General features: G+C 46.7%; 1 protein-coding gene across 2 annotated transcripts in view; it reads left to right on the top strand.

The window, feature by feature from the left end:
• Positions 1–21,779, top strand: part of SLC35F4 (solute carrier family 35 member F4) — a 137,571-nt gene extending 115,792 nt beyond the window's left edge. For both annotated transcript variants that reach the window (XM_086613645.1, XM_086613646.1), the window contains exons 4-8: positions 10,566–10,785; positions 16,729–16,854; positions 18,017–18,209; positions 20,452–20,541; positions 21,538–21,779. In XM_086613645.1, the coding sequence (XP_086469771.1) occupies positions 10,566–10,785; positions 16,729–16,854; positions 18,017–18,209; positions 20,452–20,541; positions 21,538–21,779 (871 nt within the window). The remainder of the gene's footprint in view (positions 1–10,565; positions 10,786–16,728; positions 16,855–18,016; positions 18,210–20,451; positions 20,542–21,537) is intronic.
• The last annotated feature ends 2,810 nt before the right edge of the window (positions 21,780–24,589 follow it).

Raw genomic sequence — 24,589 nt, forward strand, 5'->3', positions numbered from 1 at the left:
TCCAACCAAAACAACTCAGAGTTGAGAAGGTGCTCAAAGCTAAGGAGGTGGTTTCCATGAGGAAGACCATGACTTGCTCCTTATGCTCAGCAAATATAGCAGGATGAAAACTGCCCTTTCCTCCTTCTGCTGGATCGTAGGATGGAGGAGGAGCACCCTAGTAGCCTTCTCTGCTCTCTTTTACATGTGGTAGGAATTAAAGCAGGTTGCAGACTCTTGACTGTCCTCCTTCTGTAGCTCAGAGAGGTCAGCTGGCATAGCGGAGTGGCTGTGTCATCCTGAGGAAATGATGTGAAGGCCGTGTCTCATCTTCTTTCAGGCTCCATGTCGAAATACCTCTTCCTCTCAGTTGTGAAAGCCAGGGGAAAATGTCTCTCTGACTCCAGCCTTTCCTTACGCCACGTGGCTTCATGTAATAATTGAACTATCAACTTCAAGTGCAAAGGAATCCATAGTACTAACTGTAACATTGGTCTGCAGGGGTGGGAATTTATAAACCCCTCTTCAGTAGCCACTGTGAAATCATCGAAATGCAAGGTTGAATAGGAACCCACAGAGATCACCCGGTCCAACTACCAGCACTGCAGCAGGACCAAGTTGGCTTAGCTTCACCCTAGCCGTTCCTTAAGAAATCTGTATCTAACCTGTCCTCAGGGCTTGGAAGTACCACCTCCTGGGACAATTCATTTCACAGTTCCTCCCCTGCTTCCATTACTCTACCAATCTGACAGTGAAGTAGAAGCTGCTTTAAAGGATGGAGCTGAATTCAGCTTGCCAAGATATAACTGCTGTGGTTTAGGCCCAGTCGGCAACTAAGCACCACACAGCTGCTCACTCACTCCTCCTCCCTGGTGGGATGGAGAGGAGAAAAATGTAACAAAAGGCTCGAAGGTCGAGACAAGGACAGGGAGGAATCACTCACCAAGTATGGTCACGGGAAAAATAGACTTGACTTGGAGACAAATCAATTTAATTCGTTAGCAGTCACATCAGAGAGGATAATGAGAAACAAAGCCAGATCTTAAAAGGACCTTCCCCCCACCCCTCCCTTCTTCCCAGCTCTACCTCCTCCCCCACCAGCAGTGCAGGGGGATGAGGAATGGGGATTGCAGTCAATTCGTTACACGTTTCTGCTGCTCCTTCCTCCTCAGGAGGAGGACTCCTCACACTCTTCCCCTGCTCCAACACGAGTCCCTCTCATGGGATGCAGTCCTTACCTTGACTGCCCCAGCACGAGCTTTCCCACGGAGTCACAGTTCTTAGGGTGCAGCCACCTGCTCCGGTGTGGAGTCCCTTCCCACAGACTGCAGCTGCATCTCTGCTTCATCATCAATCTTCAGCAACGTGGGGGGGCCTTCCCACGGAGACAATCCTCTATGAACTCCTTAGGGCACAGACATCTCTGCTCCAGCGTGAGCTTCTCCACGGGCTGCGGATGAATCTCTGCTCCACTGTTAATCTCCATGGGCAGCAGAGGGGCCACCTGCCATCTCACCACAGGCTGCAGAGGAATCTCAGCTCCGGCACACCTCCTTCTGCTTCATCTTTGCTGATCTTGGTGTCTGCATAGACATTTCTCTCACATCTCAGTCCTCTCTCCTCTGCCAGCTGTGCCCAGCCCAACCAGCCCGATGAACCTCAGCAGTCCCGGCAGGATGAACTCTGCCCATCAGGTGCCCTGGGAGCAGAACGCTTTGGAGCAATCCAAGCCACGCCGCCGTGACCATCACCACTTGAGTGGTGGTGGTCCAGCACAGACAGCTGCCCACCTCCTCCCTCTCTCTGCTGCAGGTCCCAAGTGGCGCAGGTTCCTTTGTCCCCTTCTTAAATCTGTCATTCACAGAGGTGTGGGTTGGCTTGGCCCTGGCCAGAGGCTGGTCTGACTTGGGGCTGGGGAAGCTTCTAGCAGCTCCTTACAGGGGCTATCCCTGTAGCCCCTTCCCTGCTACCAAAACCCACCAGATAAACCCAGTGCAATAACATGCCTTGCCCATGGAAGGAAAAAATTCACAGGATGATTTTGAGCTGGGACCCAATTCCGTTACTCCAGCGCAGACTTGCTTTGGAAACGATCTTATTGACTTCAGCAGAATCGTCTGTTCTGCAAGGCATTAACCAGCGTGTGGCCCGTACCTCGTTCCCGCTGACAGAGGGTTCAGCACAGCTGTCACTGAGCACACAGGGAATTCAATTTGTGACTGTCAGGCTGGAGTCTAGCAGGGCCAAATTCTTCCCTCAGCTGCTTTTGCCAGGATCTGGGATGTAATTTGGCCCTAAATTATCATTTCTGTCAAATCAGCGTGACTGCAATTGAACAGTTGCACTTAATTAACTGCTTCTCTGAGAACCCTGGTGCTTTGTATGTTAATGATGCCTTCGTTCAGATTCTTGCTGGAGTATTTGTGAGAACATTAACAGTGTCAGCCTGGCTTTACGGAGGTGGGGTAAAGTAATAACAAATGACGCAGTAATAACAAATGCACAGCAGGTAAGGAAGACGGTGAGAACAAGTATCCCTGCAGATAGATCCTCTGCAGTTAGTTGGTTGATTGTATATCCATCAGAGCAAAATTTTGGGCAAAGCGTTTGTGGCAATGCGTAATAAAAGTATGCTTAAATAATTGATGCGTTTCCTAAGCTGTTAGGAGTTCAGCTTCTGAAGTTGAGGACACATGTGTACATGCCCAGAGCAATTTCTGCACACACGGAGATGTAAAGTAGGTTTGTGAACGTGTGGGAACAGGAGACTGCTGGTAGAGCTGATGGGCCGATGGAAAGGCATCTTCCCAGGGTATTTCCTACTCCACATATATCAGGAGCTCACATCCTGTCGTGGGTTAGGCTGACCCTCCCACACAGCCGGTCACTCCCTCTGCCCCAGCCCCAGGAATGAGGGAGAGAATTAAAGGATAAACGGGAAACCTGTGGGTTGAGGTAAGAACAATTTAATATAGATGATTTAATACACAGTGTAGATGCTCACCACCCCCTCGTATGCGAAGCCCGTCTCGTCCCGAAGCTGCAATCCCAGACGAACGCAAGGCCCTGAAATAGAGAGGGGCAGAGAGAGAGAGAGTACTCCAAGAGTGGGAGTACTGGGAGAGAGAGGGAAAAAAAAGGCAATAGAGCAAAAGCACAGCAAGCGCGAAAGAGCAAAAGCGGCGAAAGAGCCAAAGCGCAAAAGCCCTTCTGTCCGTCTGTCCCTCACTTTTATACTGGGCATGACGCTGCATGATATGGAATACTAATTGGCCAGTTTGGCCCTCAATATTAAGTTCCACCACAAATCACAAGGGGAATTGTGTCCCCCTTGTCCCAGCTATGCTCCCCCCTTATCCCGCCGTGCTTCTGCACTCCGGCCAGAACATGACACACTGAAAAGTCCTTGGAGTTTCACGTCCAACCACAAACATCAGTGTGCTATCAGCATTCTTCTCAGAGCGAGCCTCTGAGTAAAACCAAAACACGGAGCTCTTCTAGCTGCTAAAAAGAAGAGCTAACCCGGTCCCAGCTAAAACCAGGACACATCCCAAGGAGGAGGTAACTGCTGGCAAATACTGACTTCATGATGGGGACCAGCTACTTGGTCTGTGCCGTGTTATGACTTGACAAGCCAAACCCTTTCAGTTTGGGTATGGGAAAGGACATCTCTTCAGGGTGAGTGCTTGATTTTCTGATGACTTAAAGAATTGAAAAGCAGCATTTGTAGTTTATAAATTCAGAGAGTTAAAGACAGATTTAGTTCAGAGAGCATCTTTGGAGGTCATTTAACCTCCCCAGAACAGGGTTATTTTCAAAGCTAAATCAATTGTTTGTATCATTGCTTCTTTTGTGTTCTTGATATTGTTCCTGTTACAAGGCTTTTTATTACATTTTGCAAGGTTTCTTGTTCCTTCGTTTGCTAGCTTATTTCTGTGGAGTAGCTAATTCTTGTCAATAAAGCCTGTCCTGTAGCAATTCCAGGCCTGCCTAAAGTCCAGAAGTGATTTACCTTTGTGTTTCTGGAGGATGTAGTTACTCACTAGGAGCTATAAAGACGTATGACATTTTGTCCAGCAGGTATTCCCAGTGGATCGGAACAAAGAGTGTCTGTGATCTCTTGGCAGAGATCAGTGATTGTGTGAGTGACTTTACAGAGTGCTACCCCAGGCTGGCAAAGCTGTATAGAGCCACTGTTACTTTAATAAATCCCACTTGGAAGGATAAAAGTCTCAGTCTTCAACTTTAGATTGACTTTCTGAAAGGTTTATAATCTTTGAGGTTGTAAATTGTGTATTTCTTACCTTTTGCACTTTACCTTAGAGATTAAATTTTGTGGTCTTAGAAACTAACTCATGGCTATTACCTCCCTGCTGCATTTCAGTGAAGTATCTTGGTTGTCTTGAGGTGGAAGATGCAGCTCTTGGTATCTCCTCAGTATTGTAGAAGAAAGGTATGTCCTGCATAAGGACCTTGAAACTCCTTGCATTAGTGGTGAACAAAGAGATCTGAAGCTCAGTAAGCTCAGCAATAGGAAATCTGACTCTGCCAGTATTTACCACAGCAGAACTTCATGTACCACCACAGACTTCGCGTAGGATCCTAATAGAGTTATGATTTGGAATAGGTGGGTGATCTTTTCAATGTCAATAATTTTTACCACTCCATCCGCCATCTCTTGGCTTCTCAAGGACAAACACTGTGACGTTCAGCAGCTTTCTGCCAGAACGTATCCATGATGTAAATAGCTGCGGTTAGTCCCACAGGCACTATGCAGCCTCGAGGCGCTGGCTAGGCAGTGTTAGTAGGTGCAGGTTTAATAAATATGAACATGTTGGGAAGAGTTGGTTTTCTAGCGAGAAGCATAACGAGATGTGAACATCACTTGAAGTAAAACCAGAGCCATGAGTAGCTGATGTTTGCTGTCATCTGTCATCTGCAAGTTTGTCACCTACAAATCACTCCATCTATGTTGCAGCAGTAGCTCAGTCCAGCTTCCTCAGCCACTTGCAGAATAGCACTGCAAATCTAGATCTTCACTGCAAAGGGCTTTTCAGAGGAGAGATGAGGATCTCTGTTGCCTGAAGCTGCTCCAACCTCGAATGGCTCAACAGTAGGGAGGAAGACAAGCAGCACAAAACCAGGGCTTGTCTTGGACCGTTCCTGTTGGGAGACAGCATTCCCGTGGTGCTGCCCCCCGAGCCAGACACTGCTTATGTGAGAAGTTCATGCACAATTCCCTTTTCTTTTACTCCAGCTCTTGAGCAGACAAATACAACTGTTCATAGATTCATAGATTTCTAGGTTGGAAAAGACCTTAGAGATCATCCAGTCCAACCGTCCCTAATCCCCCATTAAACCATATCCCTAAGTAGTTCATCCACCCTTTTCTTAAACACATTCAGGGATGGGGACTCAACCACCTCCCTGGGCAGCCTATTCCAGTGGCTGACAACCCTTTCAGAGAAGAAATACTTCCTAACATCCAACCTGAATCTCCTCTGACTAAGCTTATACCCGTTTCCTCTTGTCCTATCACCCATCACTAGTGTAAAGAGCCCTTCCCCTACCTCCCCACCATCCCTTCTCTAGTATTTGTAGACTGTAATCAGGTCTCCCCTCAGCCTCCTCTTCTCCAGGCTAAACAGCTCCAACTCCCTTAGCCGCTCCCCATACGTTTTATTTTCCAGCCCCTTGACCAGTTTAGTTGCCCTTCTTTGGACCCCTCCAGGGGTTCAGGCTCTTGATGTTTACGCTCGGTCAGTGCTGGAAAACAGTTCGCCATTTGCTTAACCACCATTACTCTATTTGGTGTCTGTCTCCTGAAATGGAGCTGGATGATATTTTATTGCAGCAGATGACATTGTTTAGATAGAAGGAGCAACTTTTTCTCACGAAAGGTCCCGTGGTGCTTCTTGATACCGTAATGTCACTGGTGGCCTTGCCCAGTTTTAATCCGGGTGATGTAATTACTTTCACCGTATGCACGTTACCCCAGGTAGAGTCTGTTAGCTCTGTTTTTTTCTGCAGGCTGTTTTAAATCCAGCTGCTGTGTTACACTCCAGAGGCTGCTGTGCGTCAGGGGTGAATAAACCCATTCTTCTGCAGGGGCTGGCATCAGAATAACCAAGAGGGACGGGAGCTGTTTAGCGGGTGCCAGAGGCAAAGCTGCATGAGTGCCGGAGGTGCTGTAATTCCTGAGAGCATGGCACGCTGCCCAGAGCTGATGGCTGAGGGCTACCTGCAAATAAAAAGAGCTATTTATGTTAGAGGGCAGGTTTTAAGTAGACTTCTTGTGCATTTGAAAATAGTTTGTGTCATAGTTTCAGGGTCAGCTGCCCTCAGATATGTCTCTGCCTTTAAGTCGACAGCCTACAGATATTATCTATATGGGGAGCGATCCATGGAGCCCTCTCTCCTGAGCCTGGGATTTTAGTCACTGTCATGTCTGATGACTCCTTCAAGTTTAATTTTAGTTGCATGCCAAAGAGGCTGAGTTAACCACTGAGCAACCAGCCCTCACAAAGCCCGAGGCAATCTACTGTGGCCATGACTGGAAAAATAAAGTATTTTCCCTATCTCCTCGTTCACTGAGCATTATTCATGGAGTTCTCCTAGGCACAGAGGTGAATACATCAAGTCTCTGTCTCACTCAGCACGATCCTGTCACAAGTCTTTACTGTATTTTTTTAATTGAGAGGTGAGGAACCGCTGGCCCCTGTTTTGTCTGGTCATTGTACGCTGCTGTGTGTGATGGAGCCTCTTTCATCTCCTTAAACAGCCCATTGCCTGGGGCCTGGGCAGCGTTTCCAGATTTCTTTTCCTAGCTGTGAATCTCTGCTCATCCCTCCCACTGCTTCTGGGAACTCAGAGATAAGTGACATTCGTGGGGTTGCCACAGCTGCCTCTCCCAAATAGTTGACCATCCCACATTGTCCAACCCACAATAATATAATAATCACTGAGTCTTTCTCCTGATACCGTAAAAGTCAGCAGAGAAAAGCCCTCCAAGACCTGTTTTGAAGTTTTAGGAGGCAGACATTCTTTATTGCAGCACTGGAGACACAGGGGAAAATTCCTCCGAACGTGTCTGGTTTTGGTTGAAGTTAGTAGGGTTTATATGTCAGTTGTATACATATGTATTAGATTTCCAAGAATGATTATACATATTCATCCCATTTCCGAAAATTAATATTTGCATCCTGATTACACATGTGCCCTAAGTCCTTTGGGGTCTTCTGTGAGGGTCCTTTGGGGTCTTCAGGACCCTTTGGTGGTCGTTTTTTACATGTCCTTTGGTTGAACTTTCTTTGGAGCATGTGCTCTGAGGAAGAATCCAGGTGTCCTTTATTTTGATTCTAATGGTTAACCAGTTCTGGCTGTTATTCAAGGTTGATCTGGTCTGTGCTTACCTCAAAGTGATTAGTTTTGAGTTCAAAGTGATTAGTTTTCTGCTTGTTAACCTTTTTGAATAATCTATTGCATAGATAGAATACAGATGGACATATACAAAATGAATACAAATGGACTATTTTAAATTTTTGGTATCACTCCTTCCGAGGATTCGCAGTCAGGGCACTTTGGACTCCATCCTCCTGACTCTGGTCTGAGTTTGTCTGCGTCATGCAGACATCTGAGAGATCTCCAGGACAGGAAAAGCTGACCCATTCTGGCATCCCTCCCCCACCTTTTTGACTTTGGAAGCCACTCGTCCTCCCCATGGACGGAGCAGCAGAATCATAAAATCATAGAATCGTAGAATTATAGAATGGTTTGGGTTGGAAGGGACCTTAAAGACCATCTAGTTCCAGCCCCCCTGCATGGGCAGGGAAACCCTCCACTACACCAGGCTGCTCAAAAGCCTCATCCAACCTGGCCTTGAACACTTCCAGGGATGGGGCATCTGCAACTTCTCTGGGCAACCTGTTCCAGCACCTCACCACCCTCATTGTATAAGATTTCTTCCTTAGATCTAATCAAAATCTCCCCTCTTTCAGTTTAAAGCCATCACCCCTTGTCCTATCACTACATGCCCTTGTCCAAAGCCCCTTTCCAGCTTTCTTGTAGCCCCTTCAGGTACTGGAAGCTCCAAACTTATTCCCAGCTTTTCCCTGGCAGTGGGGGGGGCATGATGGATGATGGGGTATAATTTCCCATGGCACATTTGTAGAAGAGCTTTTCCTGCTGCCTTGCAGACTCCACCAGTGATGTCCTTGGATGATTTTGCTGCTGCCTTTGCACACTCTCAGCATAGCAGTGGGGTACTTCACTGTGCCCTGCATTACCGTAAGCAGCCCAAGCACCTTTCTCTCTTGTTTTAACACAGCACAAGCTTGTTTCCTCTAAGACAGATCCTGACAGCTTCCGAGACAGGTTGGATTTACAACCATGTAACGATCCAATCGTGCATCAGAACTGATGGCAGAATTCCCACTGGATTGGAGAGAGCAGGCTCCATCCGTACAGGTCTGTAGTTCACAATGCAGATCTCTTCTTGCCAGGAGACGGGGCATCATGGCACAGGTGTCACGTAATGGTGACACAGCATGGTGCATCCAGGTCAGGGGCCACCTGTCTTGAAGTGAGATGTTGCCTGAGCTCAGAATCACCCTCTGAATCCAACCTGAGTCTCAAGGGGAGAAAAACATCTTTTAAACATAAACTGCTATGTCTGCATGTCAACGAACATTCAAGTCTGTGCTACCAGTGATTCCATTCTCACACGAGGAAACTCATCACCTTTAACTCTGTTGAAATCAGTGACACAAAAGCCTACAGTCAAACTTGAGCATTAATTTATTTGCTCCGCTCAGTATTCGCTTTCCATCTCAGGTAAATGATACACACCACTAGCCATTCCCTGTCTGTTTCTGTTCTGATCTTTGGAGAACAGGCTGACTACCAAGAACGTCGAGGTCAACTGGAGTGAAGGAGATAGTTAGCAGATCTGCCTGCCTGAGTGTTAACTTGTTGGACACTCTGGCACTCTGTACCCCAGGTCATTTTAGTGGCAGCAGGGAATGAATGGTTATTAAGTAGAATCATAGAATCATTTAAGTTAAGACATAGCTGATCTCATGCATTACAAAGGTGTTATTAGTCTACTTCTCTCAAAATGAGTGATGGTTTCCATTCTTAATAGTAAAAAACCATAATATTTTTAACAGCAGAATTCCCCAGAATTACTGAAAATGGTTTAGGAGACCTGAAAATGATTCTGTCTTCAAAGGCAAAGCTAACTCAGTGTAATTATTACACTGATACCACCACCCCCCAAATAACAAGTGGTTTTGACTTCACATTGCAGTGCAATCTTTGAAGTTACTAATTAGTTCTACATAATTAGTGTTTTAGCAATCTTCCAATCACAGCCATATCTGGCTGTGAATACTCTGGGGCCCCGAAGCCTCGTGGCATTTAGATGAGTCCCTTAATGTTGCCTCATCAAGATGTGTTGCAGATTGGCAGTGCCTTGGTTCGCTCCGTTGGTGTTTCCGTTGCATGAAGCATTCACTTGTGGGACTTCCCGTGTTTTGAGTCGACGTGTCAGAGACTCTGCCACGTCACGAAATGAAGCGTACGGGGAATATCTTGAGGAATCCCTTTAACCAAGAGCACAGACAGTGGCGTTGATAAACCCATCCTTCCCAGTTTGGGAAAGGTAGAGGTGTTTCCAGAGGGGTGCAGTGATGTACCTTTCATCAAGCTGGTGTCCTCTTAGCCCACGCAGGTACCGCTTTGCACAGGACAGCTGTCCCCAAAAGCAGTGTCTCCTGAACTGATCCTTCCCTTTCTTGAAATCCTTGGAAGCAAACAGCTCACGAGGTGTGTGTGACACAGTGTTTGGGAAACTAGAGATTTTCTTTGCAATTTAGTCTGCATAGAAGCCTCTCCAAGCGAGCACAACTTTTCACTGTATGATAAAATACAGCTGTTAAATACCCTTCCCTTCCCCTTTGCTTTCTTTCTTTACGCTCTTGTTCAGCTGGCTCAGTCTCGCTGTCCGAGGACTCTCCTTCCCACCATGGTGATGCATCTGGCAGTATTTTTGAGCATCTTTAGGCGATTGCACAGTATCTGTGGCAGGGGGGTTGGAACTAGATGATCTTTAAGGTCCCTTCCAACCCAAACCGTTCTATGAGTCCTGAAGCTTACTCGGTCATACGTTAGAACATATTTCAATAAGAAGAAAAATAGGTTTTGGAGCAAAACAAGAAAAAATTGTCAAGCTACGGAGAAAAAATGAAGGTTATAATCCCTCTGTTCGTGGCCTCGGAGGCAGAGTCTGAGAACTGTCGGTGCATTATAGATAACCTTCATTTCTCTGTGCGAGTCCCTGGGATTATTGTTGTGCAGAGTGTGATTATTCCAGGTAAGTTACTTCTTTTCTATTTGCGAAATTGCTGTTTTAAGAAGATTGTAGGTTATTTTCTCTACGCGAATTAAACAATAGATTCTTGTGGGTGTGCAGAGTAGTTAGGAAAAGCACTTAATTGAATGCGATAAAAGTCTAATGAACGTTTGCTGTGCTGGAGTGAATGCTAAGGAAAATCCGAGCTGAGTTTGAAACTCTTTTCTTTTCATAGGGAATGCAGTCGGATTTTTGGTGAAGATGGTCTGACGCTGAAACTCTTTCTTAAAAGGACTGCTCCCTTTTCTATTCTGTGGACTTTGACTAACTACCTGTATTTACTGGCTTTGAAGAAGCTGACAGCCACAGACGTCTCTGCCCTATTCTGTTGTAACAAAGCTTTTGTCTTCTTGCTTTCTTGGATTGTGCTGAAAGACAGGTTCATGGGAGCAAGGGTAATGACATGCCTGATTTTCAACTCTCGCTTGTTTTCATAATTGCCCTTAAATCCGTAAGCTATTGTGCTGCTCTAGTACTGCTGCATTGTGGGGTACATATACCATGAAACCATTTCTCATTTAATTTTGTGATGCAGACCTAAGCCTGAAGATCAGTTGGAGATCTCAGACTCCAGAGGTCATTCGATGTGCGAATTTCAAGAAGCTATTACAGCTAAGTGTAATTTGATGAATTAGAACAGGAGGACTTCCAGTTTCATATAAGCTTTTTCTGTCTTGGGTCACAGTGCTGAAGTACAGTCAATTAATTTTATTTTAAACTTAGGGATAAATGTTTAGGTTCTACCCAAAGTGATGTTATTCCTTCTTTGAGTAGATAGCTGTTTTCAATATGGATGTATTTTTCTTGTGCCACCCTAGTACTGTTTACATACACATAAATGCATACACACGTGCATGCACCAAATAGAGTTTAAAAGGGACAGCAGCTGTTTTGCCAGAAAGTATATTTTGCACTAAAGTGTTATAGGACTCACTGGCAATAATATGGACCCTGCAAGAAGAAAAAAAAACCTCAAGCAAAATAATGTGCACCTGCATCTGGGGGAAAGCAAGCATGTTTCCTGTAATTTGACATGCACAAATCTCCTGATACGCAGCAATGTTGACTATGCCTTGGCTAAGGAGTAGCAAGCCCTTCTGCCTGTTCTGCCAATGCAGATTCCCCTGTTGAAGTAGCTCAAGGCCTAATAGTTGTGTTGGGTACAATCTTGATTGAACTATCAAGAGCCTTGAACTTCATTAGGGACTGGCTGGGACCAGGTGTGAGGTCTGTGACCAGAAGGGACCACCAGCAATTGGATCTAAGTTGCATGGAAAGCGTGATGGATTGGGACACTTGTCTGAGTGGGTTTATTTTTTTAAAAAATGAGTGCTGCAGCTTTTTTTGATTAGTAATGCAATAGAAAGGTTCAGAAATAGAAGAAATAGAAGGGTTCAAGGCCAGGTTGGGTGAGGCTTTGAGCAACCTGGTGTAGTGGAAGGTGTCTCTGCCCATGGCAGGGGGGTTGGAACTAGATGATCTTTGAGGTCCCTTCCAACCCAAACCATTCTGTGATTCTATGAAATGAAAGGAAGAGGCATCCTGTTTTACAGGCATCTGATCTAGCTCTTGGAGCAGACACCAGCACACTGAAGAGAGCACTGTGCTTCAGGTTTGGGAATGGAAGAGGAAATTGTTTAAAGTAAAACAATTCCTCTGATTTCCTGGTGAGAGAAGGCTGGCTGGGCAATTAGTAATGGCACAGGGCCTGAGCACCTCAAGACATGTGTGCCATCACACAAGTGAGCTCTTGGGTGAGGATCTGCCGGGAGGGTTTTGTTGGACTGGCTCAGTGGAGGGTCTGTCCAGACCAGGCAGAGTTGAGGAGGTGAACCCGTGTTTCACAGACCTCAGCCGTAGTGCCCTTGAAGGTGAGGACGTGGACATTTCATCTTGCCGTGCTGAAGCCAGACACCTGTGTATCTGTTTCATATACAATTTAAAATACAGAAGCATCAGGTGAATGTGGCCTACCCTCAGCCTGCCGAAGACTAGGCAGGGTTTGAAATCCTGAGTTCTTCTCTACAGAAATCAACAGGAACGGTAATTTCTGAGGCTGTAGTTCCCTCCTCTGGCCCTTGATCATCTCAGCTTCCAGCTGTTATTACTCACTTGTGTTAGATGATATTGAGTCTAGCTGAAAAAACAGGAAATTTTGATCCCTTTAAGCTAGTATTTGTCTAAAAGCAACCTCTTTCTAGACGAGTAAACACAGATACTGTATTTTCCTAGCCTACTCTCTAGAAGAAACCCAGATGAGAAATACTAAAGCTATTTTCAGTTATTAGTTATTTTTCACTGACTAAAAAAAAATGTTGCTATAAATATGCATTAGTATTAACGCTGTAAACACCGTGAGGTTTGGACAAGAGAAACCTGGCAGAAGAAGCGAACAGCATATCCTGCACGTAAAAGAAACTGGTTTTGCTGCTAACTGGCGGATTCCAGATGCACAGGGCTGGAAAGGTAATTAGCAGCATTTTCCAGCAGCCCTCCTGCCTGAATAACACTTAATGATGTTAATAACCACACAGGAGAGTGTTTGAGAACTAAATTACGACGAAGCAGCGTGGACTCAGCCTTTCTTGCTTTGAAAGCCTCTGCTGCCTTCACCCCCCAGCCTCTCGGAGAGCACCTGTAATTAGGTTGTTTGGACTCTAAGGCCATGAAAAGGAATAAGAGCTTGATCGGATACTCCGAGCCAGTGTTTTTGCAAAAGCGCTCAGCACCCAGGAGCGAGGCCAGTTTTCCAAAGGAGCTCAGCCCTTAGCACCTGTGTCAGAGCTTCGGAGCTGTCGGGCACGTCCGCGGTGCGTCGGAGATGGGGATGCAGCCGGCGGCTGAGACGGCTTTCATCCGCCCGGCCGTGGGAACCAGCCGCCAACACGGCTCTGCAGCACGTTCCCAGCACCGCCGGCTCCCTGCCTGCCCGCTGTTGCTGCAGGCAGTCTTCAAACTGTCTCCAAGCAGGCAGCTCCTGACGGCTCTCCGATCCCCCGGCTGCGTGCCGGCATGCTGCTCCCGCACACCCTGGAAAACCGCCGCCGGCCAGGCTGGGGGGCTGGATTGGCAGATGGGCTGTCTAAAGACGAACCTGTCTGGATGGCCGCCTTCTGGGACGGCATAATCCTGCCTGTGGAAGCGTTGGCCAGCTGCAGAAGGGCTGCTGGGGGCTGCACGCTGCCCTGGCTGCGTTCGAGCTACCCGGAGCCTGTGTTCTGGAGCGAGAACCACGTGCCCTCAGCGGTGATGCTGTGGTGTGGGAAGGAGCTTGCACCCAACTCAAGAGAGAAAAACACCAGCTGGAGAAAGAGCATTCATATGAGAAGGACGTGCAGAGCAATGATTACGTAGCTGCTTACCTGTAAAAGTAGTGCAGGTAGGTCTTAGGTACCTTGAAGTGCCTACTGCCCTGCACGAGGAAACGGCACAATCTGTGCCAGCACTGGAATCTCCTTTGCTTGGACACTTCTGAACATCTCACAAATTAATAACGTATCCATGTTACACTGGGACTTCTGGAAGTCCAGACAGCTTTGGCTCAGAGCCAGCACAAATATTTAAAAGCCTTCACGTATTTGAGTAGCTCTGCTGGCTTGTGGTGCTTAGGTTCAGCCACCTACTTCAATGTTTGCGTGTTTGAGCCCTTGGTTGTGTTTCATCTGTGAAGTTGAATGAATGCTTATTAGGCAGGTACAGAGTGGGGTTTTTTCCCCTAAAAGGTTGACTCTAGCCTGGAGACAAGTTTCTTTACTACAGCACCTCATTTTCTGCTGTGCTCCACATGGGAAAAGATTGTTCCTGAGTAAAATGTTGGTTGGTCTTGCTCTCTTCCAGGGGGAAAACGAAACGAAACAAAAGCAAGCGAATTTCATTCCTTACCTAGGAGGCTCCAAAAGAAAGCCATTAATTAAAAGCCTTGATTAACGAACTGTCAGCTACGACGACTAGCTTTGCGTCACTGTGACCTTGTTACTTCTCATCAGCTTCCAGAATCCTGCAGGATGTGCTCTCAGGTTTCTAAAGCCAACACCTGACAATTGCCAGGCAGATGTCAACTGTGCTAATGCAGTGATGTACAATTTGCAGGAAGAGCTTTGAACATGAAACTTAAATAATGTTCTTGCTGTTTTCTAGTGTCAGGTCTTATTTATCTAATGTCTCATGAGGTGATGTTCCTTATGTGTCCATTATTTCAGTCGTTTCAGGAAACAAAGTGCTTGGCTTTCTAAATATTTGATTAAATTAGGAAACTGTCTCTCTAAATTTGGTTTAGTCAAACTGGGAAGATGTTTTCCCCAGTAGGAAGAATCTCCTGTTGGGGATGATGGTTCTACTCATTTCCACTAACACAAGGAACGGACTCACTCGCTGGGTCTGAGCAGTGAGTTCACTAAGAGTTAAACCTCGATCCTTTCCCTTGGAAGGAGGAGGTGACTACGTTGGACTTTTCTGTTTTGCCTTATGGGAGACATTCCTTGATATATTACAGCTGAAATATTCCAGCTGACAGATGAAATGCTACATCTGGATTTATGTGCAAGGCAAGATGTATAGTGCAGGCTGAGATGAAACCAGCCAGACGGTGTAGCAGGGAAAGGGGGAGCTTCTGGAATCTGACAGAAGATGTCTGATGAGGCCCTGAGTGTAATTCTGTGCTGTTCAAGGCTGGACTTTTGTGGTATTTGTATCCCAGGGTAAGTTGTAAGGAGAACAGCGGTATTACACAGTTACATTGCTAATGAACTACTCACTAATCCAAATGTAGGAGGGAGAAGCTCTGTAGGGATCGTTCCCACTGAACAGGACTGAAACTCATTCTCCTAAGAGAATTTAACATTGTTTTGCTCACAGGTCCTTGGGCAGATGTAAGCTTAGGGATCAAAATAAGCATCACTGCATCTTAGGTGATGGAATGTGTGTCATGTGCCCTGACTTTTCAGTGGAGTGAACATCAGAGAGTGATGTCTTCCATTAGGCACTAGAAGATGCAACATGCTCCCCTGTCCTCCTCAGCAGCTCACCAGTGAGAGCTCTAAGTCCAGAGATGGCAGTCTTGGATCCATGTCCCTCCTCTGGATGAAGGGAGTCAAGCCCTCCTCCCGGAATGGCATGACTGTATGACTGCTGGGATCTGTTATTCTGGGAAGGAGGGAAAGGAAGCTGTCTGGTCCTCTCTTGCTAAAGCCCTTCCAGATCTCATCTAACCATTGCATTACACCTGAAAGACTGTCAGTACATCTGTGACTCCAGCCCTTCTCATTCAGCTGAGGGAGCTGGATTTCAAGTGTCATTTCGTGGTGAACTTGGGAGTATCAATGGTATCTTCAGGTTTAGGTGACAGCTAGGCAGCTTTGTTGAACTGTATCTTGGAGCTTGGATGTTTTAAATAGAAGTAAGGTGGGATATAGACATGCACTGTGGTTTGTGACTGCCTTCGGCACTGCAACTGCAACGCGAGGAGGATACCTGTGTGCCTCAGTTACTGGTAAAATAGAGCTAATGGTGAGAGGGAAGTACTTAAAGCTGCACTCAGGAGATGAGTTCTCCAGTGAAGATGTTGACCGAGATACCTATGGGATTTAGGAGCACTAATGTTTTTACCTATAGTCTCAGAGATTGGCTCCACCCTGGGAGTTGATTCTTGGTTTCCCATTGTCCTCCGTGTGTGGACACCTTTACCTGAGTCAGACATGTGTCCCTGTCCCTTGTGTCCCTTGAGACATGGTTTTGCTCTACTGACTGGCTCTGTTGAAATTGTTTTGTGCGATTTTTGTGCTTATCGCCTCAGTCTGGCTCACATCTGCTTGGTATGAGAAAGCTGGCAGGGCTGTTAGGAAATACCGTGCACAGCTGGAGCAGCCTGGAAGAGCTCCCAGTGGTACACTGGTATTCCACAATACAGGGGTCATTCTTCTGGAGCAATGTCCAGGAAAGTCAGCCATCTAAATGTTTGCATTTCAGGTCAAATTGGTGGCATTGCTAAATATTTCTCTTGTTGTGTAGTAGAGTAGTGTGTCTTAAAATTTCTTGATCTTGGAGTCGTATCTCCAAAGTGGATGTTTACCTTATAAAATAATTAATGACGGATGTTCTGTCAGGAGGTCCCAGGAGAATCTGCAATGCTATAGATCCATACCACTATCTGTGTACACACTTTCATTATGGTTTAACACCTCTCCCACCCACACATAATTTTCCCTATTTAAGGGAAAGCAAGGAAGCTTCAGGTCAGAGGAAGAAGATAGTGACACTCGTTAAAACCCCGCACAGTGATAATCTCTTTCCATGTAATGAAATTGCGCTGAGCTTTACGTTGCTTTGCTTTGTCTGTGCAGATAGTTGCAGCAATAATGGCAATCACAGGAATCGTAATGATGGCATATGCAGATGGTTTCCAGGGTGATTCCATTATCGGGGTAGCATATGCTGTTGGATCAGCGTCTACATCTGCATTGTATAAGGTAGGTCATAACTGTGTGTTAGTATTCTTATATTCTTCAACATCGAATCTTAAAAAGACACGAGTACAAAGCGAATCACTATAAAATAAATGTTTTGTTTTATTCATCCCTCCTGCATCATTGGTGTTGTGACCAGGCGATGTCATGATGTCAGGAAATCTACTATGAGGGTAATTAGTTGGTAGCTGCCAAATATTCAGAATGACTTTGCTTTACGAGCCGTTAATGAAATCTCTGTTACTCTGCTGCAAGGAATCAAGGATCATGTTTTAATCATTTCCTGCCACCGCAGTTTATCAACACTTATTTCGAAGGGGCTCAGAGCGTGAATGCGGATCGTGCCGCTTTCCCTGAGCGGGGACAGACGGCTCATGCCGGGACCACACTGCAGCTCTCCGGCTCGTGCTGGGCACGGAGCCCCTGGGTGTGCCTGGTGCAGGCGACGTGATAGCGACACGCAGGGCTTTGCTTCTGCTCCAGAGTAGCAGCTGCTCTTGAAATGAGGGATGAAGAGGGCAGGGATGTATCTGAGTTAGAAACAGGGTGGGCTAGAGGTGGCTGTATTTGTTGTCAGCTCGTGGAGAGTGAAATGTGTGTAAAGAGAAGAAGTTTGGAGTTAGTTGTAGTGGGATGAGAAGGTGCCTCCCACCTTTAGACTTTGTTTGTCTCAGTGATAATTCGTTGTGAGCGTTCACAGATCACTCAAAGTGCGTGAATTTATGCTCATGCAGGACAAATCCTCCATGAGGCTTTCCTCTCACAGCAGGTTCATGCTGTGGAAGCCACTGAGGTCCTAACAGTGCCAAGCACAGCCCAAATCCTCTAACTTTCATTGCATGAACAGTGTTGTCTTCAGGTTCTTAGTTACACTCGTTCCTCGTGGCATTTTGTGTTAAGCTTTATTGTACAGATGCAGCCATCTGCACTGTAATAACATGGTATCCCCCTCTGTGCTAAAATGCAGGAAAGGGCAGAAATCAGACCAAAGTCCACCTTCCAAAAGTTCTGTAGGAAAGGGCCGGGTTGTGGCACGCTGTCCTGGTCACTGCTGTCCCCATGCCCCACTCTCCCCAAGGGAGTCAAGGACTCCTCTGTGCAGGAAGACATTGCTTCCCATGAAAGGCATGAAGTCTAAACCCCTCTTCTTCCCTTTCCTTTGCAGGTTTTGTTCAAAATGTTTCTTGGAAGTGCAAACTTCGGCGAAGCGGCTCATTTTGTTTCTACCTTGGGCTTCTTCAATTTGATTTTCATCTCCGTTACCCCGATCATACTGTATTTTACAAAAGTGGAGTACTGGTCCCCCTTCTCTGCTGTGCCGTGGGGTTACCTGTGCGGAGTAGCCGGCCTCTGGTTAGGTACGTGGTAAAAAAACTTACTCATTTGTCTAGCTTTTCTCCCTCCTCCCCCTGCCCCAGTGCAAAACTAGCCTCAGGCACAAACAATTTCCCCCCTCTCAGCCCCCTTAAGCAGCAGAGCTCTCTCGCAGATCAAATCTGATCTCAGTGCAAACAGGTACTCCTTGAGAAATGATTCCTCTTTTTCATAAGAAGCCTTAATACTGATGTTAATAGCAGAGAATAAACATGAAGCAGTCATACTAATTGTCCACTTTTCATCTTCACATTCCCACTGTGATTTCATTGGTATTTCCTTGTCTCTGGCACAGCTTGATTTGCTAGAAATCAAATTCCAAAGGGCTGCATGTACCCAATAGTTCCTGGCACGCTCTGTGGGGTGGGTATTTGCAATGATCGGGACTCACAGCGTGAGGGCACCTTTCTGTGGGTGCTGCAGGGCTCTGGGCAGAGCTCACACAGTCTTTGCATGAGCCTGCAAAGGATGGGCCTGTTTCATTGCCTGTGGTCTTCTTTTGGGCAGCCTGGTGTAGTGGAGGGTTTCCCTGCCCATGGCAGGGGGGTTGGAACTAGATGATCTTTGAGGTCCCTTCCAACCCAAACCATTCTATGGTTCTATGATTCACCTCCCCTCAGGAGGAAGCCCTTCTACAGCACTCGCTCTTTCAGAGCCACAATTGCCATCCTCTAGCCAGGCAGAACATCTGTTGGATTCAGCCCGGGGGTGTTTTAATTTCCAGATATAACAACATCCTTTCCTTTAGTAAAGTCTCTTATTATTTCATAATTGAAGAGGTTTTTATCTCCACTGAAAGTGTATTAGATGGAAACAGGGAGGATGTACATAGCCTGTCCACGCGGCTGTCCTGAGACATGGCTGAGAGAATTGGTGTTCAGCCTGGAGAAGAGAAGGCTCCGGGGAGACCTTCCAGCAGCCTTCCAGTACCTGAAGGGGCTACAAAAAAGCTGGAGAGGGACTTTAGACAAGGACATGTAGTGATAAGACAAGGGGCAATGGCTTTAAACTGAAAGAGGGGAGATTTTTATTAGATCTAAGGAAGAAATTTTTTACAATGAGGGTGGTGAAACATTGCAACAGGTTGCCCAGAGGAGTTGTGGATGCCTCATCCCTGGAAGTGTTCAAGGCCAGGTTGGATGGGGCTTTGAGCAACCTGGTGTAGTGGAAGGTGTCCCTGCCCATGGCAGGGTGGTTGGAACTAGATGATCTTTGAGGTCCCTTCCAACCCAAACCATTCTATAGTCAGGCTGACAGCTGAGGTACTGTGGGCACCTTGAATCTGCTCCAGCCAGACAGAATTGCAGCTGCTCTGTGAGCACCTAAGGAACAAAAAGTAGGGATAGTTTATCACCCAGCCATCTACCCAAGTGTATAATCCCGACCACGAGGGAACAACCTTGCGGAGCAGACAAACTTGATCCTTTTATGTAGAGGACTCACCAGAAGGACTGGGTGGTGGGTGATCAGGAAGGGACCTGAGGTCCCGCCACAGCACCAGCCCCTGGCTGCGAGAGCTGGAAGAGCACCCTTGGGAATGGCATGAAAGGGGAAGTTTTTGCAGTTTGCTTTTGATCTTCCAAGGAAATTGGAGCTGGCTGGGAATGCTGTCATGTAAAAAAAACCCCAACCCATAAATTAATGGTGTTGAACATTTGTACTTCTGTCAGCTTTCATTTTGCCTTCAACATGGCAGCAAGACCATGGTCTCACTCCAGTCTGCTTACTTCACAGTTAACTTTGTCAATTAACTGTATTTAGTGTCCTTTAGAATATGAGTTCCTGCTTCTGTCACCTTTGGTGTGTGGTCCAGCTAGAGGGATAAGAGACCTTAGTGAAACATCCTACTAAGACAAGGAGAACACAGCCTCGGCCAAGAGGGTGGAGCTGGGATCAACCTCCTTCTAGTAGGAGGAGAAAGGATGGCTCATGGCAGCAAAACTAGATTGCTGGTATCTGATTAAAGATTGGACAAAGCTGTGAAATACAAGTGTGATAACCTTGGTATTACGGTTTGGACGTACAGCCCTCCCTCTTCCCCCCATGCTTCCTCTCCTTTCACACTCATATATAAAAAAATAAAAATCAATCCCTTTGTGACAACTACATCATTGTGGTGTGCATAGTGAGCACATATCGTACTTGTAGGGTCAAGGTGGAGGAGAAGAGTCTCACTTGAGTGTTTTTCCCCCTTAGTCATGTAGTATTTTCTCTGTTTTTCCCCAGCTTTCAATATTCTGGTTAACGTTGGCGTCGTGCTTACATACCCCATTCTGATCTCTATCGGCACAGTGCTCAGCGTCCCTGGAAATGCAGGTACAAGTACCGTGGTTGGTGGTGGAAAGATAAGGACACAGGCGTGCAGGCAGCAGAAGCAGTTTGTTGTCTGAATAGTGAAAAATCTGTGGCTGCAGATTTCAAAAGCGATTCAGTCTCCTTTGGCTTCCATGAATGCTCCTGGTGATGGCGGGTGTTCCAGTTGGTGAAAGCCTTTCTTTTTGTCTTGCCTCCTTTCTCTGGGAGTGATGGGATGCATCCATCCCACACCGAGCAGAGGGCAGGCTGAAAGCTGCTGGTTGCTGCCGAGACGTGTCGGGGTCGGCGTGCTGATGCTGCAGCTCAGCGCTGTGCGGGTGACTTGCCACAGGGCAGCAGGACAGGGTGGATACGTGGAAGTTTACTCCAGGGTCCTATCTTGTTGAATAGCCTCTGTCTCTGCTCTTCCAGTCTCCTCCTCCATGCTCTTAGCCTCGACGCTCTGGGTATTTGAGGATGTTTTCAAAGAAACATTTATTTTTAGGGGAATGCAGGTCAGGGCTGCAAAGCAGTCTGTACCTGTAAGAGGCTGCAGAAGGGCCCAGATGTGATGTTGTTGCTGGTGCTGGAGTTGGGAGCCTGGGTCTGCAGGCATCAACTCCGGCTTCCTGACCTGCATCCTGCTCTCTTCCCATCACTGGTCCATGCAGCCCAAGGAAACATTATGCTGATACAACCTGCTGTAGGTGAAGACTTACCATAAAGTATCTTCCCTGTCAGAGCAGGAATGAAAACCCTGAGGCTTAGAGCAGCCCTGCAAGGCTTCCTCAGAGCCTGCATCAAGGCGATGGGGAGACGTGGCACTTCCAGTACCACGCTCTCAGGTCAAAGCTGCTCTCTGAACTCAAGGACCTGGTCGCTGCAGAGGATTGAGAGCCATGAGGCCAGTATCACAGCCAGAGAGCAACACGGAGGTTACGGAGACGTGCCAGCCTGGTCTGATGCTGTAGATCATCCTGCTGCCGTTTTGACAGCGTTGTTGTTTCTTCTTCACAGCTGTGGATCTGTTGAAGCACAAAATGATCTTCAGCGTAGTGAGGCTGGGAGCCACCATCATCATTTGCATTGGGTTTCTGCTGATGCTGCTCCCTGAGGAGTGGGATGAAATAACCCTGAGGTTCATCAACAGCTTGAAGGAGAAGAAAAGTGAGGATCACGCCGATGACATCACAGACGCCAGCGTACACACGAGAAGCAGAAGCAGAGCTAACGGGACAGTGTCTATACCACTAGCTTAGGGCTGGTGGACTGTAACTGCACGCAGGTGTATATTCTGTGAATATAGCTTAAATTTCCTCACTACTTGTATGCTTAAAAACGACATTTACTCTGAACAGGGGATGAACTGTAAGATAAGAGAAATACATCTATAATAAATGTTTACATTTATACGCTTATCAAGGAACGGGTGTAAATAACTACAATAAAATGTTTTGTAATAAAAACCATTTAAGCTTGTGTCTTACTGAACTCGTGGGTTTAAAATATAGAGATCAAGTCTACATCGTTTATCTCCTTTTGCTGGTAAAATCAGAGCCCTTCTCAAAGACACAAATCTTGGTTATTTCCAGCTAAATCACAAAATCAAACGTGTCAACTCACCTTCGAAATAAAGCAACCTTTCGGTGAGGTTGTGGTTTTGGAAAGCCATTTCCGACCTCTCACAGCATTTTTGAGAACTTGTCTCTGAAGGAAGTCAATGTTCACCTTGATGTTAGGAATTAGCAGGATCAATATTCTGTGCCATGCAAAACGTTACATTTTTGTTAAGTCATGCTGTTAGGAAATACGTGATGAGAGCTGCTTCGCACAAAACCTGGACGTGCTGCAGTGATGGGTTAGCCCAGAGACGCGGCATCACAAGAGTGTCTCCTCTCCATTGCGTGCTGTCCCCGCAGCTGGTGGAAACCAAAGGCTCAGCACCGATGTCCTAACCCACAGGACACCCAGGACATCGGTGGGGTGGAGTCTGGTTGGAGTCTGGTCTCCCAGTCTGGTTGGAGAAGTCTGTTGCTCAACACAGGAGAACAGTGTGTTTCTGTGAGCTTAATCTTCCGTGAGTTTAATTTTCCAATTAAAATCAGTTCAAACTAATTTTGCTTCCATCTCTACAGAGGAAGCAATTGGCCTGTACTTGCCCAAAGCCCTGAAGAACAGGGCTCAGCTGCCTCCCAATGCTCCGTTAAAGGAAAAAAAGAACAGGAAATGTGAATTGAGTCACATGCAGTGTCGGTGACAAGCCATGGCTGTACCTGCCACCTGAGCCGGGGTTTTGCCTCCTCATTAACCAGCAGTGGTCAGGATCTAAGGCTGTAGGAGGAGTTTGGGGTGAATGTGGGGTGCCGGTGCTGGGACAGAGTGTTTCGCTGCCGTGTCGCACCACGGCGCTGCTGGACTTCGACACTCACCTTCTCCCTTACTGCCAACTCCAGCCTAGTGCTTACAAACCCCCTGAGCTCTGACCTGGGACATGCATGAGCTGCCCGCAAATATGATGCTCCCACTACTCCAAGGCCTGGTTTCCCTCAAAAGTAGGATTTCTACCAGCCCTAGTCACCCAAACTGAGTAATTGAGCTGATATTGGTCATACCCTCCACTCTAGGACCACTGCTACACCTTTAGCTGCCTTCGCACCTTCTCCCAGCCTTTGCTAAAGAACTGACCCCGCTCATCACACCCATGGTCTGCTCCAGCCTGTGACCACATCCTATAAATATCCTATAAACCTGAAACCACCTGTAACTTCAACCCCCTGAGAGGCACCTGACTCCAGTGCTATAGCCCTGTGTCTCTCCCAGAGCCACATTGAACTATGTCCCCTTCCCGACAACTTTCCAGCAGTGGCACTGGAGTTGGGGAGCCTTTAGTAAAGTCAAAGATGGCCTTATTTATCTCTTTCTTTTTCTCCCAGAAAAGCTGCACTCCCAGCTGAATGACCAGTTTCTCACAAAGGATTGAACACCTCGAGTCGCCAGCGTCCCTGGGAAATGGCACTGCCTAATCTCTACAGCTTTTCCTTTGGGCCAAACAAATATTTTTCTTAACCTCCACCATGAAAAATATTTCAAAAGCTAAAACAAACCAACCACCCACCCTCCCCAGTGACTTCCCTGAGCCTGTCACTGTGTAATTTAGGCTGGCTGTTTTCTCTTGCAGCATTCCTAGGATTGAACACGTGAGATGACATTTATTTGAGAGCATTTGATATGCAGATGGAAGCATTTTTTTGAAGAAGAAGAATAGAAACAACTGGAAAGCGTCACAGATTGCTGAACTCTACTCACCTGCCCACTGTTTGCGAGTTCAGCAGCTAATAGGGGTTTTTGGATGGTATTTCTGCCAGAAAAGAGAAAATTATTAGGGAAAGGAAGTGTTTGTTATTAATAATACCAGTTATATGATAGCAACGACTGCATTTGTTATTAAAACACCAGCAAGAGAAGACTCAGCACAAAGCCACCATGGATTGAATCAGCTGGGCTGATTGCAAGCTCACCTCTCCATGAGCACATCCTGGCTGGCGCATCCTAACGAACCCCTCGTACTGCACTGAGGCACATGGGGGGTCCCAGGGAGCCCCATGGTTTGGAGAAGTGCCCTGGGGCATCGCTGGTACCGGGATAGGCGTGACAGTGATGGTGCTGGAGGGTGACGGGCAGCCGCAGTGCCCCCACGGCCATTAGGGCTTGATACTGCTGCAACCAAAGCAGTTCACGTCAATAATAACAAAAGCACATTTTATTTGACTCTCTTCTGTTTGCTGTTGGTTTTTGGGTTTTTTTATCTCTTAATGTTCACATCTAAACTGTTCCTTGAAACCAGGAGAGCTAACAGAATACTTCTGTATATTAAAAAAACAACCACTTTCATCACACGACAGCAGAATTAGGGCTGTAGAAACCAACCATCCCCTTTGCACTAAACTTAGGTGTAAGGTTCGGGTACACCCATGTGGTCTCTTAAGTGTCTCCTCTAGCGTGTAAGAAGATGGGCTCAGAGCCTCGTCTGCTGCTTTTGAAAGACACCAAACGATAAAATGTTCTGAAG

Source organism: Tauraco erythrolophus, chromosome 6 (assembly GCF_009769465.1).
Source record: "Tauraco erythrolophus isolate bTauEry1 chromosome 6, bTauEry1.pri, whole genome shotgun sequence".
NCBI lineage: Eukaryota > Metazoa > Chordata > Aves > Musophagiformes > Musophagidae > Tauraco > Tauraco erythrolophus.